Source organism: Bipolaris oryzae (assembly GCF_000523455.1).
Source record: "Bipolaris oryzae ATCC 44560 unplaced genomic scaffold scaffold_53, whole genome shotgun sequence".
Classification (NCBI taxonomy): domain Eukaryota; kingdom Fungi; phylum Ascomycota; class Dothideomycetes; order Pleosporales; family Pleosporaceae; genus Bipolaris; species Bipolaris oryzae.
Window position 1 is genome coordinate 26490 of NW_006911329.1, and position 17593 is coordinate 44082.

The 17593-nt window shown below is 48.7% G+C and overlaps 7 protein-coding genes across 7 annotated transcripts; 2 read left to right on the forward strand and 5 right to left on the reverse strand.

The window, feature by feature from the left end:
* Positions 1-277: 277 nt before the first annotated feature.
* Positions 278-1254, reverse strand: COCMIDRAFT_36196 (uncharacterized protein; the record flags this gene model as incomplete). Its single annotated transcript, XM_007689154.1, has 3 exons — positions 278-453; positions 540-640; positions 719-1254. 3 exons carry the CDS (start codon positions 1252-1254, stop codon positions 278-280), a joined length of 813 nt encoding a protein of 270 aa, XP_007687344.1.
* Positions 1255-2629: 1375 nt separating this feature from the next.
* COCMIDRAFT_93623 (uncharacterized protein) lies at positions 2630-3454 on the forward strand (the record flags this gene model as incomplete). The annotated part of the gene is made up of 1 exon (XM_007689165.1): positions 2630-3454. The coding sequence occupies one exon, from the start codon at positions 2630-2632 to the stop codon at positions 3452-3454; it is 825 nt and encodes a 274-aa protein (XP_007687355.1).
* Positions 3455-5070: 1616 nt separating this feature from the next.
* COCMIDRAFT_93693 (uncharacterized protein) lies at positions 5071-5678 on the reverse strand (the record flags this gene model as incomplete). Its single annotated transcript, XM_007689166.1, has 2 exons — positions 5071-5349; positions 5415-5678. 2 exons carry the CDS (start codon positions 5676-5678, stop codon positions 5071-5073), a joined length of 543 nt encoding a protein of 180 aa, XP_007687356.1.
* Positions 5679-6526: 848 nt separating this feature from the next.
* On the reverse strand, positions 6527-8965 carry COCMIDRAFT_25775 (uncharacterized protein; the record flags this gene model as incomplete). The annotated part of the gene is made up of 6 exons (XM_007689144.1): positions 6527-7415; positions 7477-7612; positions 7675-8265; positions 8342-8527; positions 8610-8708; positions 8764-8965. The coding sequence occupies 6 exons, from the start codon at positions 8963-8965 to the stop codon at positions 6527-6529; spliced, it is 2103 nt and encodes a 700-aa protein (XP_007687334.1).
* A 355-nt stretch (positions 8966-9320) lies between these two features.
* COCMIDRAFT_36200 (uncharacterized protein) lies at positions 9321-10482 on the reverse strand (the record flags this gene model as incomplete). The annotated part of the gene is made up of 2 exons (XM_007689155.1): positions 9321-10134; positions 10193-10482. 2 exons carry the CDS (start codon positions 10480-10482, stop codon positions 9321-9323), a joined length of 1104 nt encoding a protein of 367 aa, XP_007687345.1.
* A 797-nt stretch (positions 10483-11279) lies between these two features.
* On the reverse strand, positions 11280-13141 carry COCMIDRAFT_4740 (uncharacterized protein; the record flags this gene model as incomplete). The annotated part of the gene is made up of 5 exons (XM_007689132.1): positions 11280-11762; positions 11813-12138; positions 12189-12615; positions 12676-12962; positions 13015-13141. 5 exons carry the CDS (start codon positions 13139-13141, stop codon positions 11280-11282), a joined length of 1650 nt encoding a protein of 549 aa, XP_007687322.1.
* A 2353-nt stretch (positions 13142-15494) lies between these two features.
* Positions 15495-17301, forward strand: COCMIDRAFT_4741 (uncharacterized protein; the record flags this gene model as incomplete). The annotated part of the gene is made up of 3 exons (XM_007689133.1): positions 15495-15538; positions 15593-17234; positions 17290-17301. 3 exons carry the CDS (start codon positions 15495-15497, stop codon positions 17299-17301), a joined length of 1698 nt encoding a protein of 565 aa, XP_007687323.1.
* Between the last annotated feature and the right edge of the window lie 292 nt (positions 17302-17593).

Sequence of the window (17593 nt, forward strand, 5' to 3'; positions counted from 1 at the left end):
CTAGCTTCCTCCTTCCCCTCTTTGGGGCCTATTGGACCAAGACAAGCCATCTTAGTCATATCTGGCTTAGCATTGAATATATAAGCTCAACGAACATTATGTGTCTGTTCATCTATAGTGAATACAGACTATTTGACTATTCCTTCTCTTGCTGCATTTACTTTGTGTCTTCATCTACCCTTACGCCTGACATTGGTATCTTCTTAGGCTACTAGAAAACTAGTTTAGGGCCCCATTCAGTATAATATGTATCCTTAATTCTACTTAGTTCCCCCTCTCATAGTTGTGAAAAATGCCTTATAATGTGTAACTCAAACATAAGAAGGACTCTACATACAACCGCTGAGCTAAGAAGGCGAATTGACAGAACCACTGCATCAGACGGGCTGATGAACAAGGCGCTAGAGAGTACCACAGTGCCCATAACAAGGTGCAGTATCGTGAGAAATGACGCTAGCCAAGAAAACACAATATACCATTTGACTCAGGAATTTGATCCCATTTAACCTTTGTTTGGTTTTTCCTGAAATCAAACTCACCTACAATAGCAGCAAAGAGTGACCTGTGTGGCACAACACGAAGTTTCAATCTAACTGCATAAGCGCCCAGGAGATGGGGTATGACTGAAACACCAGCCCAGCTGTCAAAGAATATGCGTTAGATACTAGACGTGATGCAAGAGGCTGTTAGAGCTCCTTGGGTGAGGAGCGGAACATACAGTGCAGGTAGCCACCAGGTACTTCCAGAGAACACGCAGACAGAATACACACAGAGCTGCCAAATGACATGAACTACGTTTCCGATTGCTGCTACCGCAATCATGTACTTTACAAGATAAATTTGTTGCTGGCATTTCGTGAACGCCTGTATGGCGTCCGGTATAGTTTTTAATATATCGACCGGGCTGCGATAATCGAAGGATCGGATAGGCGAGACAACAGGGGCTCCAAGAGATAGAAGAATTGCAAGGATGGGCTGCCGCAATGCCAGAAGGCCGACTTCGGTAATGTTGGATCCAACCATGCCAAGGATGGTGGGAAGAATGCCTAGCAACACCGATGCGGCTGCCATCTGGGCTTTTCCACTCTCGTCAATGTGGTTCAGCATGCACGACACCACGGTGTTGATACGGTGATTTGGCCAAAGATCAGGCTCGCCAAGAAATGCTTGATACTCTGAGCTACAGTTGTCGCGCAGTATCTGAGAGAAATACGGAGCAAATTGCGGGAACCATTGCTGGAAGTTTCTAGGCATTGGATTGGGAGCCTTGTTGTTCGCTTAGAGTAGAAAAGATCTTGTAGATAGGCTGGCAAGACACAGACTTAGCTTTGTCTCACAAAGGAAAGTCCGCAGCTAAATGTATGCTAGCGAGGTGGATATGCCTTACAGATAGAGGGCAAGTGCTCAGCCAGAAATTGCATTGGTTGAGAACACATAGACAGGAGCAAATATCGATTTATATGTTTTCCACGAGTCATGCTTCTGCAGTGGCGAAGCACCAAGCTTTGCCGCCACCAGCTGAGAGTATGGCCGACCCGTTCCTGCCTTATACCATCTGCACTCGTATTTGGCGCCACCAATGACATTGAGGTGGCAAATGTTCTCTATGCCAACCACAACACGCTCCTAGCACTAACAGGGTTATTTTTTGGGTCTGCGATCTGGGTGGGAATCTCCAGAAATGTCGACAAAAGCTATGGTTGGTGCAGTTCTTCTTTTTCTAGGGATTCATGGGTCCGAAAAACGCCGAATGCCCCGGGCAAGATATGTTTGCAGACATGGTGTAGGATAGCACCACGTGACGTACCAGATCCATAATGCAAAATCCTCTGCCTTCAATGTTTTGCTCAAACCCATGGTAACCCAAATATGAATACACTAAATAAATTTCAAGACAGTCTCACAGCCAACAACGGGCACTTCCTCTGAAACTTGCCGTTTACTCACCGTATTCAGATGGTATAATGATGGCACCACATAGTAAATAAGATGACAAGAGTATCGTAAGGTTCAGATGAGTCACCTCAAAGACAAGAGTTGTATTTGAATTTGCATATTTTGTATATCTCGCAAAACGAGCTACATGTGTGGTTTAGCTGTAATTGAAAGGATACAAGTATCATATTATGGCCTACGTCGTGATGGTATTCTTAGCATATCGACATGGATCTGCCACATATAGCTGGTTGAATTCCTCGCAGATCTCAGCACTAAACTCACATTTCCTTCTTGGATAAACTCTGCACGACTGACGCGCGGATCGATGACGCAAAGAATGGGGTGTTTGTGACTAAGCGGGAGCACCAAGATGGCCGACTTCGGACTTAAAAGTGCAGGTTGCCCTCTCACTTCGACGAGCAATGTGACACTCCGTTGTCGCAACATTTCGAAAAATAGGACTTTACCTCGATCAAAGTACTGCGATTTCGGCATGTTTGGCTCTAAGCGCTACATGAGCCCAAGACTATAAAGACATCGACTCATCTCCCCTTAATCCCGGCACTAACCAAACCAACTACCGCCATTGACCCATTTGTATACCTGCTGCCTAGCATTCTTCGGTCCCATGATATAAACTCCACATTATTCACTAAATAAATATCGTCTTTCACAGCTCCATATAGCCAAAATGTCAGGACCATACCTTCATGGACACCATGCCTCTGTCCTCCGCTCTCACAGTTGGCGCACCGTGGAAAACTCCTGTCCTCATCTCTTGCCTTTTCTCAACAACCCCTCACTGAAGATACTCGATGTTGGGTGCGGCCCTGGTACCATCAGCGCTGATCTCGCTGCTCGAGTCCCACAAGGTTTCGTCTACGCAATCGATCCCTCCGCCGATGTTATTGAAAAGGCCCGAAAGCACGCAGAAGAAATGGGAATCAAAAACATACGCTTCGAAGTTGGTGACATTTTCGAATGGAACAAGCTCGAAGGTGTAGAAGAGCAAGGCTTTGATGTCGTACACGCGCATCAAGTGTTGCAGCATCTACAAGACCCGCTAGGCGCGATGAAGGAAATGAAACGTCTAGCCAAGACCGGCGGCATTCTTGCCATCCGGGACTGTAATTACGGTGCGATGGACTGGTATCCAGATCACCCTGTGCTGCACAAGTGGAAGGAGCTTTACATCAAGGTTGCGCTGGGACTCAAGGCGCACCCAAACATTGGCAAGCAACTGCATGCAATAGCGATGGAGGCTGGCTTCCCAAGAAGCGATATCGAGGCTAGTGTGGCTGCTTGGACATTTAGCACACCAGAAGAGAGGGAGTTTTGGTGCGGCCTCTGGGCTGACAGAACCGTGCAAAGCGACTACAAGAAGAGGGCGTTGGATAGCGGGCATGCGACGGAACAGGACCTGGAGGAGATCTCCGCGGCCTTCAGAGAGATGGAGAAGAAAGAAGATGGTTGGCTTGTTGTTATCAACGGACAGATCATCTGTCACGTTAGATAATTAATCTAGATCATCACAAGCCTGCGTCTGCTCTCAACAAGACGTCCGCCTTTACGCAGTGCCATCTGCTCGGTCCTTTTACATATCCCGACTCCACCCTAGTTACATGTATCCTCACCGGCTCGTCCCATTTCCCACGCCCCCACTCAACTACCCAATTGTAACTGCAAGCGCTCTTACCGCGTGGAATCATCTGACAGATAATGCACTAGCTTCCTAAGCCTGCCGTGGTTGCCTGGCCCTGCAGACGTTCGCTGCTATATCAACCCCACCTTACCCCTCCATCCTGAGCCATCAGCGCAAACCATCAATTCACAACCTTGCGAATACCGACCTTTCGTTTTACCAACCCACCGAACAAACCCATCTGAAATCAACATGCATTCCGTTACCGTTCTCGTCAACTCCAACCACACCAGCTGCCCCAAGTGCGGCGCCGGTATCAATGATGGCACCAAGTCCTGTGGATCTTGCGGCAGCGTATGTTCTTAGAAGAGGATAGAGTGCTACCTAATATCAGATCACCGCTAATAGTCGCAGTCTTGCCCTGTCTAGAGTAATGCCGACTCGTTTGCATAGTGAGGCGTAGTGAGCAAAGCTGGGCTGATTTACCCGGAGGTTATGCATAAGCGGCGTTAGTACCAGGTTGATTGGAACGCTCATGAATATGGCGAAATGCATGGATATGTGCGATTAGTGAGTTTTGGAATGCAAATATGCTATGATCGCACTACTCTTGCTTCCTTTGTGGTTCATTGAGACGAAATGGAAGTACTTCCGGTAACATTCCCACAGGCTGATGATGCATGTTGTGCATCATAGTCATATCTTCAAGTTCTTTGATGAAGGTTCACTTCCCTTGCGCCTTCTTCACATGCGCGTACGGCAGCCCAAGTACTGCAACCATTGTACACCTCTTTACATCGCATTCGCATATACGCTTTCATCCAACGACCAAATGCCCTCTGCCCGTCTCTATTTTCCCCACATAAGACTGTATCAAAACTCATGGCCTCGGGTATTCTCAAGTGTATATGAATACCATGGCATAACGTACGTGGGAACTGTGTGACTAACAGCCGACCGCCTTCATTCCAACTCATCAGCCTGACAATATCACGGAAATCACGAGAGAGAAAACATCAGTACAACAAATACACTGCGAGAGTAGAGACTCACTGCAATGACGGGAAACTGGAAGATACTGAAAAACATTATGATCATCTTTGGGTGTACATGATAGGCCGAGGGGTTGTTACTCAATTTGTTTGTTGCTAGTGTCACCTCAAGGATTGAACACAGGTTTGAGTTGATGGTGCACGAAACAAGTACTGAAATTCACATCTATGAATTCTTGTTCATTGCTTAGGTCTGAAGAAGGACAACATTCCATAAGACAACAGCCAGAAGGAAAATCTGGGCATCGCATACTGAGAAAATGCTGCCATTACAAAACTAGTTTCGAGATTGTCAACTCTACTTCGCAGCGGATATGGTGTTGTTAAACTGGGTGCGGGATTGAACACTGATTGCCCCAAGGTAAAACTTTCTCAAGTAAACATCCAATCAGTTTATGTGAGTTTGGAGGGCATATCTTACTGTTGGCTTCTTCTTTCTCAATAGCCCCTCCTCATCCTCAACCAAACCAGCAACGCACACACCAACATGACAATAGCGGTTAGGAACATAAATACGGAATCGGCTTTAGCTTCCTTGCAATGACCCTCATATACAGCTATTGCCTTCGACTCGTCTCCGTATTTGAAGCCATTCCAGCAGAATTTGTATTCACGACAACCGCCGTTCAACCACTCGTTATCAATCATCTTTTCCACGTTGCTGGGATCTTCGGCGCGCATTTTGCAGTCTACGCCTCGCAAATTAAAAGCATAGAGCTTTTGGGATAATCAGTAGGCTATTCTCGCATGTTCGATGTTGATCAGGGGATGCGAATGCTTACAACGCCACCAGCAAGGTTGATGAGTGCAATAACGCTGTCGATGACAAACCCAAACATACCACCCAGAGAGTCGAACCGTGTTGCAGCTAACCCTATGAATGCAGCTACAAAGGATAGGCCGCCGACAAATGCGCCATAGCCCAGGCCGGCAGGAAGACTGCCCCAGTGATGGCCGTGGATGAGCGTCACGCTCAGGCCGAGTATAATAATACCGAAGAGTGCCTGTACACCGCGCAACGCGACATTGAAAATTGAAGGTACCATATTTACTTGGAGGCCTATTCCGATACTCGGTTTGGAGGATATGAGGGGGTACTCGGCGAACGTGTTGCTTTAGTCGTCGTTTGATAGCGGGCGAGACCGAAGAGTCTATTCCCAACCACAGTGTTTGCAACGAAATTCGCAAAGACCAGAGTTTGGAAATGATGAAAGAAAACCAAAAGAAGATTTGAAAATCAAAGGCATGTTTTCACCTCAAGTATCCCCAAATCATCTCGTGATGGGCTATGTTACTCGCGATACCCCGTCTAGGGCGGTCCACCGCAAGGCTGTAACGTGTGGCAGATGTGCAATTTTCTCCCGTTACTGTGCAACTAGCCAGGCAAACACGGCGCTTAAGTCACACAGTATCGCCTCATAAACTGTCCATTACACTGCATTGAGTGGATATAGTATGAGACAATGATGTGGGAGGGCCGGTTGCCTGGCATAAATCACAAAGGAATACCCACATCTAACCGCTCTGAGCAAGTAATCGCTGGGTCGAACCGAGCCAGAGGAGCAATTTTCAACCCTGTGCATTGTTATGATTGGGCTTGCAAGGGTACGCAGTGGAAAAAACAACAAGGCTGCTTTTCCATCGGTCTGACACTAAGTTTAGTTCAAGAGGACAGGCACTGTGACATGATGCAGTACTGTATAGAGCGAAGCGCTACTTTCTTTAATCTGTCTGGTATACAAAACCGATGAAAAAAGTATGCTTTCCCTGGTTGGCACCAGAAGAGCGAGAAATCAATGTTCCGACCGCCACCTACTACATCTTTGTTATCAGAGCAGCTGCTACATCAGCCTCAAGATTGACCGACAAAAAATGTCTTGCCCAAAAAGCAATTCTAACTTGGTGATTTCTTCAGTAACATTGATGCTTGTTCCACAGTGTCTATGGTCATGCGCAAGGACTCAATCACTAGGGCGAAGTCACCCGTAGAAACGGCTTCCCTAATGGCAGGAAAAGTAACAGGCCTGTTTCCTGTGTCGATTCCTGGTGCAAACAAAAGATGCTGATAGAATGGCCTTCCAGGAAGTGCGTATTGATCGATGAACATCCGCCCAATATCGCGAGCGTTGCGATTCAGGGGTTTGAATGCATCTTCTGCCTTGAACGCCCTAGCCAGTACATAGACACCATGGAACCACATTGTCCGTTCGTCGAAATAGTCAATAGCACGTTGAAGCCGGTAGAATAGGTGTTGTGCCTTGGAACCCAGAGGCCATACAAGCTCCTTGATATCCGAAAGCCACTCATTCATCTCTATAGCAAAGTTGGTTATGTTAAGCGGCACAATAGCGTCGTCTACCAGGTGGAACAGCATCAAGCCCAGAAACTGTCCAATCGCCTTGTGCTTCGCAAATCCTGGATCGCCGAACTTAGTCATCCAGTGATAGCTATCAAAGTTGGAGTGGGTGTGATAGATTGGATCCAGGGGCGCTCGCGTAGTACCAATGTCCATGGCAGAAATTCCGCAGCGATGTACAAACGCTGTATAGTCGCTCTGTGCGCCCAGAAGGCCAATCTTGCCAGAATTTTCGTTCCAGACATCGTAGATTGTACGTTGTTCGCCATGGGGCCATATGACCTTTTTTGCAGCCTCAAGGATCAAGGCATGCAGGTCAGGAGAGGCACTGAAGTCAGGGATGGTACCAGAGACTCCAACATCGATGTTTAGGTAGGATACAACTGTGTCTTTGAGCCAGGGAGTGTACTCCTCAACCCACTCGGTACTGGAATATGTTACTCGTAAAGTTCTGACAACGGCTTCGTGATTCAAGAATCACAACTTACCTTCCCACCAACCCATACTCCTCCGCATCCCAACTGCAGAAAATAATCGTTCGTCTCGGCTTCCACCCAGTCTTCAAGAGCTTACCAATCACCTTGGCCAACTCAATCATAATCGCCGAACCAGAATGCGGATCCGCTGCTTCCTCATCAGCCAACTCTCCAAACACAAAATCAATAATACCCTTTGCTCAAACTCACCAGCACCCCCAACCGTCCAAGCATCATGATGATTCCCCACAATAACAACCTCGTCTGCCTCCGTACCATTCACAATGCCAATTGCATTGTGAATCCACTCAATACTCCCCTTCATCTCATTCCTCATCTCAAGCACCGCATCAGACGGCCCACTGAAATACCCACCATCACCCTCCTCTTTAACCCCGCGCCCCTTCAACGTCTCCAGCAAACCCTGCGCCTCCACCCACGACAAAGGCAAACTCGGTATCCCCGGAACATTCCCCTTTTCCGTCCTATTCACCCCCTCCTTGGACGCATACCCGGGCGTCGTCGGATCTCCGGGATACTTGCTTAGATCCAGCACGCTGCCGCGCTGTATACTCTGCGGGTTGCGCGCGGGCCCATCGGGATACGGTGCGTACTTTGGTGGTGCCATTTCCTTGTCGTCGGCGGGATCGGTGAAGAGGAGAAGGCCGGTGAGGTTGAAGGATTGCGCGTTGCGGACTTTGGTGCCGCGGAAGAGGCCGCCGTGCTTTGCGAGGCCGATTTTGCCAGCCAGGGAGATGTTTTGGGCGACGAGGCGCTTGAGGTCTTGGGTTGTGCCATAGCCTGATGGGGTGGGTTAGCTGGTTTGGGGACGTTGGGGGTTGGGGGTTGGAGATGGGATGGGTGGGGATGGGTGTACCGATGTAGACGTATGGCGCTGAGACATTGCCTGAGGCGGAGTATCCGTGGAATGCGGGGATCCGGTTAGAAGAGTTCGTTGTAGGGTCTTCTTCAAAGATAGGTTCTGAGAGAGAGAGGTTGTCGGTGCTTCCGTTGGGGTATTTTAGTGTGAGGGATTGGTTGATGGGGTAGTTTAGATAGACATCTTTGAGTTTGTGGTTAGTAGCTCGACATGCCCATTTTCTTTTCTTTTCTGTAGCAGGGAATGAAGGGATAAGAAGACATACGATAGCTGTCTAGTCTAGTGTCAAAACCATACTCGGTCCATTTCGAAGCTGTCCATTCGGGCACTTTGCGGCTTTCTCCCGTGAGATTTCGCCTGTGAGCTAGAATCTATCAGTATCTTTCGAATGTTTGTTGTATAGTTGGTATGAGAATTACAGTAATAGCTAGACCAAGATGCTATCGAGGTGTTGTCGAAAGATGATACTAGAGTTTGTTCCTGTGGGGTCAGATCTATTGGGGAGACGGGTGTCGTCCTACGATCGCCAGGACGCATCCTACTGGCGGGCCGCCATTGGATATCTCCTCTTGATCCTTGTACGATACTAGGTAGTAGCAGAGCTAAGATGAGGTACATCATTTTCGATTTGGAATGCGAGAGTGGTAACAAAGTCAAAAAAAGAACGGCTAGTTAGTTACTTAAGTAACAGATTGGCATACATAAATGATTAGATACGGGTGTGGTAAGGTGAACGAATGAGCTCAGATGATTTAATCTATGCGAAATTCAATCGCCCAGGGTCATAGAGAACCTCTCTACGTGGGCGAGATGTGACATCATGCAAAGTGGGATTCCGTTGCTGGTAACAGGCCAAGTTTGGTTGATTACAATCGTGGACCATAATCCATAGAGCAAGTATCATATCGAATCAATTTACACCTCACAACCAATCATTCACCATTCATTTGCGCCCGGCAAAAAAAAAGATCAACACCTAAGCGCTCACCTCAACCGTAGCCACCTCAACAGCATCTTTCACCCCACCCTCAACAACAGCCAGCTTCCTCGGCGCCCCATACACATCATCCTTACCCTCCTCCATCCCCCCCAACAACAACGACCTTGGCGCAGCCGCCTGATCAGCTGGCGACCCCAAGAATGCCAAAAACTTCTCGTCATGCCACTGCCGCGAAGTAACATACCTCCCCTCACTATCCTGAAACATAGTCTCATCCTCAGCCCGCAGAAAGTACGCAACAGAATACCTATGCTCACTATAGTCATATGGCACAACGCGGTGAATACACGATTGGAACGTGTGACCGCTGGCGAAGCGCAGGGAGTCGCCTACGTTGATGATAGCCTGGCCCTGTTTGGGCTCTACAAAGCCGAATTCCTTGGTACCGGGTGGTCGGATTTGGAGACCCCACTGCTCGGTGAAGAGGACGGTGAGGGAACTGATGTCAGTATGTTTTTGGTGGCCGACATTCCCGTCTTTGGAGGGATTGGACGGGATGTAGTGCATCATAGCCAGAGTGCTAGTCGAGGGACGGTGGTTGCGGTGCGAGTTTTCGAAGCGTGATGAGCCTGTGAGACCGAACGCGGTGGAGAGGGCGGCCAAGATGACTTTTCCGATGATGTTGCTACCGGAGATGGAGTTCTCGAGGGTTTTCAGGTCGGTGCTGTTTTTGATGTTGCGTGGAATGTGAGGGGATTCGCGTTGGATCTCGTCGCGAGAGACTTTGACCATTTCGTAGCCGTCGCGTGTGTCTTCGAGGACGCCGTTGCGGGAGCCGATGGGCTCATAGCTTGTTTTGATTAGTAACTGCGGGGGTGTATAGAGAGGTGATTTGTTTATGGACTTACCCGAGATGGGGGGAGATAAGTCCATACTCGTTCTTCACTTCAATCGGAGCTTCGAAGAACCTGTGCATGAGCTTCAAAAGCTCCTGGTGGTCATCAAGGAATCGGCGTCCGTCAACGTTGTTCAGGTCCAAGTAGAAGAAGCCTTCTTCTTTGCAGCACTTAAGAAGCTTTTCCAGCTCCGCAGGCTCCTGAGATAAGAGCGCAGAGAAGTCGATAGTCTCCATGGGGTAGACTGGGACTTGCTTCCCATTCCACTCGACCTTGCGATAGATGTCGTTTGATGGAGCCATAGTTTTGTTGAATCTCAGAGAAGCTTGTGTAATGATTTTGCTAAGAGTTTTCTTTTGAAAGAAGCTGTTACATACAATAGTCTCTAGCTTGTTTCCTTGCATGAGGGCATGAATTTATATTCAAATCGACTTTACGCTGGAAAGCCATGGTGGAGGATCTTCTCCTCAGTGACTTGTTGATTAAGCACTCTTACAATGAAACTCGGCATTCATTTTCTTTAGACATATCGATTAGACCTAGATTAAGCAATGTCACTCTTGCTTCTGGGTCTACACGACAGAGTTGTATACCCCACATACTCTGCAGTTATCAAATATGCGATGCAGCCGGCACAGATTTCTCATGCATTCCAACTGGTACACATCTATTCACATTTTTTGGCTGACGACTTGGATCGCCATTGAGTTGATCAAGATGCTTTTGACCCCGCGCCATAATGTGCTTCCTATGCCTCACGCAATTGTGTTGAGCCGAATCAAGTGGCTGCCTCCTGCATATCATTTATCCGTCGTATGGGTAAAGAAGATTGGTGCTCTGTTATGAGAAATCACAGCGTACATTATATACAATCGGTAGCTGGGAAGTAACTGCCGTTGCTAAGGCCGGAATGTGTGGGGCCTCCATGGTGGGGAGGCCAACGTGTGGGACGATTTACGACCGGCATCACATGTACGTGTTCTCACAACTTGGACGACGGACTATTTGGAAGACTCATTGTTGCTCGAATTGAAATACGTAAGAAATTTGTCTACATAGAATATTTTGTTACAGACACTTCCCACCATGCATAAGGTGTTTACAGCTTCATGCCCAGGACCTTGTGTACTCTCAAAGCTTGCCTGATGCTCAAGTCAAGCATAATCTCCTCACTGCCACCGGGAATAGCATACGCCCTGACATCTCTGTATAACCTTTCGACCTTGGCGCCCTGTCCGCCTCTGCTATAACTCAAGCCACCAAAGATTTGACTTGCTTCCCTAGCACAGAACTCGAATGTGGTTGTGCTCTGGGCCTTCAAACTGGCGATAGCGCCTCCGAGCTTGAGCATAGCCTCCATATCGTCCATTTTCTCGCACTGGTAGATGAGGTTCTCCATCCAGTTGTAACTGGCCTCGATCTGACGAGCCATGTGCGCGAGCTTGAGACGGATGACGGGGTGGTCGATGAGGCGCTTGCCAAAGGTCTTGCGCTTATGTGCGTACTTCATGCTCTCTTCGTAGCATACACGAGAAAAACGGAGACATTGGATGATGATACCGATACGCTCGTGGTTAAAGTTCTGGACGATGATTAGTAGGCGTCTTAAGCCGATTCAGATGATTGACTTACCGTCATGACGACCTTGAAACCCTGGTTTTCCTTTCCGATGAGGTTCTCAACAGGAACCTTGACATCTTCAAAGGTGATGTAGGTGGTACCACTGCTCCACACACCCTGGCAATCCATCTTACGTGTAGAAACACCGCCTGCGCTGCGCTCAATCAAAAGGACTGAAATACCGTTCATGCCCTCACCGCCAGTGCGGACGGCGGTGGTAAAGTAGTCAGACCAGATACCATTTGTGATCCATTTCTTCTCGCCATTGACAATGTAGTGTTTGCCATCCTCAGAGAGCTTGGCTTCACAGGTCAGGTTCGCGACATCACTGCCAGCATCTGTTGAAATGTCAGTTCCAACTTTCTAGACATAAAAGGTTGGGACTTACCTGGCTCGGTGATTGCCAAACAAATCCTCTTCTTTCCGCTAAGCAGATCGGGACCAATGCGCTGGACAAGCTCTTTCTTGCCAAACTTGAACAGAGGCGGTCCGCCAATTCCGTATCCACCGATCAAGCCCCAGACGAGACCACCACTGCCTGTCCTTGATATTTCATCGGTGATGATCATCTCATGGAAGTGATCCCACTTCTCTGGTGGTACGCTCTTGACCCTCAGGTCGGTGTATTGTGTAGGATACTTGACGCCAAGCATACCGGCGAGGTATCCTCGTGCTCCCATTTCGAGGAAGATCTCATCTGGGACTTTTTTTGCTTCATCCCACTCGGTGACATATGGCATGAGCTTCTCCTCAACCCAGTCGCGGACTTCTGCGCGTAGGGCAGCGTGTGTCTCGTTGTAGTAGGGAGAGTGGTACTAGTCTTTGCGTTAGCCGAGGCTCATAGGAACTTTCAAAAGGCGTGTTCGTAGACATACAGTTTGGTACCACGAAGGGTCCGCATATGGGACGAGGTCGCCATAGGAATCGAAAGGCTCCGACTCCTCAGCAGCTTGAGTTGGCTGAGGTGCTACGACGCCAGGATTTGCCTCTGGCTTAACAATTTCCTTCTTCTCCGGAGCAGCGGCCGCGGGAGGAGCTGGAGGAGCAGCCTTGGTATCGAGTGATCCGACTAGCAGCTGCTTTTGGTACTTCTTCAGAATGCTCTCGTTGTGGTACTTCCAGAACTGCTTTGAGGCATCCTTGCCAGCTACTCGCTGGAGGACTTGCAATCGTTAGCTTAGACGGCGGGATTCGCAAGATAGGGCTTAGCATACTCTTCTTGCCGCCAGGGTGATCGTCCTGGAACTTGGTAAGATCGTAGACATCCTCGTCTACAATGATCCACAGGTCGTTCGCAGTCTTGTGCGACGCGACATCGGCGGTAGAGAAGCGCTTCGCCATTTTTGTCTAGAGTCAAAATACAAAGGGGGAGTAAGGCGAAGGGATGAAAAGCAAAACGAGGAAGGAAGAAGGATCACAAGACGACGATGGAGACACTTCCAAGCTTATAAGAGGATTAGCATGGTTTCGCGCTACTTTCACATGCTCGCAGTTACTCCACGCCAAGGAATCCGGGGAAACAGGCCATCAGCTGAAGGCCGACCGTGGATAGCGCGTTTGGGGCACCGCGACGGCTCTCGTGTGATCTTGTGAGTGGATTTACGGGCGCTGCCATTGGTGGAGCTGAGCCATGAGCGGCTGACTTGCTGGTTGAGGGCAGACGTCATTCACCAAGATACCGAGGTATGCCGCATTGGGAAGGCTCACGTGGGGCGGCTCAATTGTTGTTCCATGCAGGACAAGGGTCCGCAGCGCCGAGGGCATCACATGTCAGGACAATGGTGACGTTCAGGTTCTGATGGTCCGATGCTCCCTGACAGAACGCGTCGCGGCTGTGTGTGTATGCACACGTTGTAGCTATGCCATTTCGACCATTGTGTGGGCGTGGGATCTCCGCATCAATTTCCCTTCTAGTCTGGCGACCGTGTCTATCGCAGAACTGAAATGGCCGGACACCAAACCACCATCAGAAGTGGTGAAAATTCTAATAAGAAATTAGCCCTTTCCTTTGTCCGAGGTGTCCGGCTATCTCTGTTTGGTGGGAGCGCCATCGGTATTCTGACCAGCTATACCCGACCAACGGGTGTGATATGATCCAAATTCGCAATATTCCAGCTGCCATCGGTAACAACGGTGATTCAGGTCATCTCTGTATCGGCCTACTGGCCTCCCGAAAGATAAGAGTACATACATATATACTATGAGCTTGAGCGCCGAATTATCCTCCGCGAGCCTAATAAACGAACAAAATAAACAACGCCAAATGTACTCGATGAGCGCTACTCATATGAGCAATAGTTGCACAAAGGTATAGCGCGTATTCCACAAACTGAACGATAACGTCAAGCGTGGGTTACTGCCTGATGGTTTCAGGCTGATGCTGCGGAACATGCAAAGGTCAACATGAGCTATGATAACGTGTAATGTATCTTCGAGTGGCAGACGTGCTGCGTATGACAACTAGCTTCAGGGTTGGAAGCATCGCGTGGATAAATAATCTATGAAGCTGGAAATGCTGTTAAAAGTTTCACTAGATGATATTCGCAGTGATAGTGCTGTTGTATGGGTCATCTTCATGCCTGGAGCGTCTGTTCCGTTCACAGCGTCTCTGAGGCCCGATTGCAACCCAGCTGATGGCCTTACATCACAAAGGATGCAGCCAGCAAGAAACGGTGTAAGCATTTAAATGTATGAATGCATGAAGCGTTTGATATTAGTCAGCCATGCAGTCTTCGTTGTATCAGTCCTCGGAGTGATCAAACTCTATATTTGAACTCAATTGATCCAACCCCTCCTATGAACCTCACTATGATTGGCTTACGGTATAGTTGCGCTCTATCCTTACATCGGCCATTCTCTGGCTTATAGTCATTCAGGGTTTTCTTTCCTGTCAGTGTTGCTTCGTTGGGGAGACACTCGAACTGGACAGTCTAATAGTGCCGCAGCCTTTGCAAGGCCTTGAAGGGAATGGATTCGGGTCAGCCAAGGCAGTAGCCTACTACAATAATAAAGCCCTATCACCTTAACAAGAATAAGCCATAAAGACTTACTATCCATATCAGACAAGTCCAGCTTCAGTCCAATGTTTACGCGTTAATTTACAGAGGTGCTTTTCAAGTCTACCTGCCAACAGAAGTTGTCTTGATTACTACTAAAGCCCTACTGAGGCTTAGACAGATGCATCCTACCCAGCGTCTTTATACTTATTGCCACGGTGAAGTCCAGTTAATTCTTGAATGCGGAATGCTGACATAGAGAGAATTCCATACCGAGTTCTTTTTACACATTAGCACTTCGGTATTAGGACTTTGCACAATTCATCTAATACGCAAGAACATTTATGTCCAATCATTTCCGTATGGACCGTATCGCGCGTATACTTTGGTTTCCCCTGAGGGGCGGAATCCGTGCGCTCCGATTGGCGCACCCGATCGATGCTCCTAGTTCGTATGCGGCAACACCCGAATTCAGAGGTCCATGTTGTCAACAAACATTGAATTTCTCCCTCCGCCCTTTTATGCCATTGGCTCCCCACACCGCCTCGTTGGCTGTAATGCATGCTCTGTGACGAAGCACAATTCTTCTTTTCTTTCTCTCTTACATATTTTGAAGTTTGCATTAACTCTTTTACCCTCGTCGAAGTTTGCAAGCGCCCCTGAAACCACACACCGCCACCGTCACCCGCACAGCAATCATGTCAATGCGAGTGACGCGGTCCCAGGCGGGCAAGACCCCGGTGTAAGTCGACATATAGATGCACAAAAAAGTTGACTGCTGACACACACGGCACAGCAAGCCCGAACGTCCGGGTTTTGTTGAGACTCCAGGGCGCAGGAGGTCACAAAGGCGCAAATCCGCCGTGACCGATGCCGATACATATGAATCGACTCCAGAACCTGAGGAAGCCTTCGCAAAGTCTCTGTCATCCACCGACAGCACCATGCCCCTCAAAACAGACCAAACTAATGGCCATGCCAACGGGAATGGGATTGCCAATGGGCACGCCAATGGAAACGGAACGACCAATGGACACGTCAATGAACACGCAAATGGACACAGCAAGCAAGAAAAGGTCGAATTGGACTTTGCCTTCGAGGCTAAAAAATTCTTTGGCCCCAAGGACTCTTCTGGCCTGAGCGAATTTGGAGGTGCAATCGGAATGGGCAGTATGATGATCTGCTTTCCTGCGCTCATGTACTATATGTGGATTGGAGCCGCTTTCTACGACGGCAAGTTCCCTACGCGCACCCAGGGCCAGAGTTGGTCAGACTTCTTTGGTCACATGTGGTACCTCATCAAGACGGAAGCCTACCCCAACAACAAGGCATGGCAAATCTACTGGTACTTCGGACTCATGCAAATGGCCTTTTATATGTTCATGCCGGGTGTCTACCGCAAGGGCAAGGCGCTTCCTCATCTGGGCGGGAAGCAGTTGGACTACTACTGCTCAGCAATGTGGTCCTTCTACTCCAGCATCGTCATCATGCTGGCTCTACACTTTGGCGGCTACTTCAAGCTTTATACCTTGGTTGACGAGTTTGGCCACATCATGAGCGTTGCCATCATATCCGGCTTCCTCTGCTCGACTATCGCATACGTCTCTGCTCGCGTCCGTGGCGCAACCGTCCGCATGACCGACAATTTCATTGTCGACTTTTTCCTCGGTTCTGAGCTCAACCCCCGTCTCTTCGGCATCTTGGACTTTAAGATGTTCCTCGAAGTCCGCATCCCGTGGTTCATACTCTTCTTCCTTTCCCTCGGCACGTGCTTGAAGCAGTACGAGCAGTACGGCTACGTTTCCCTCGAAGCCATATTCCTCCTATTCGCACACTACCTCTATGCCGGCGCCTGCGCAAAGGGCGAGCACCTCATTATCACAACCTGGGACATGTACTACGAGAAGCTTGGCTTCATGCTCATCTTCTGGAACATGGCTGGTGTGCCTTTGTCGTACTGCCACTGCACTCTCTACATTGCCTACCACCACCCCTCCGAATACGACCTTCCAACCTGGTTCACCGCTCTTCTGACTCTCGCCTACCTCTACGCCTACTACATCTGGGACACGACCAACTCGCAAAAGAACCAGTTCCGTCAGGAAGAGCGTGGTGTCGTTGAGGAGCGTACCACTTTCCCCTACTTCAAATACGGCCGCATCGAAAACCCCAAGACCATTCAAACTGCCCACGGAAACAAGATTCTGGCTGACGGTTGGTACGGAAAGGCACGCAAAATCCATTACACCTGCGACTTTTTCTTTGCCATTAGCTGGGGACTCATCACCGGTTTCAGCAGCCCGTTCCCCTGGTTCTACTCGGTCTTCTTTGCTGGCATGATTATTCACCGCGCAATGAGGGATATTGAGAAGTGCAGGGAGAAGTATGGCGAGGCATGGAAGGAGTACGAGAGACAGGTGCCTTATCTTTTCATCCCGGTAAGTTTATGTGTTCTCTTTGATACAAGAACCACTCGCTAACATTTTATTACAGTACGTCTTTTGAGTGCGCAACTAATCAGTTTTATCCGAAACTCCATCTATCTGTCCATGTACCGTTTCTGGCTCACGCCTCAGCTCACTCGGGATTAATCGCGTACATGATTTTAATGCATGCCATGTTTGTCGGACTTTGTGTGTGTGTACTATATTGGAGGGCTGTTTCGTCTCTAAGGGTAAGGATTCTGTGTATAAAAGACACTAGACGAGGATACGTTTTGTAAATGGTTGTAATGGAGGTAGTAATGCATATATGAAGTATAACACCGATAATGTTATTTGTTCACTAGCACGGGAGC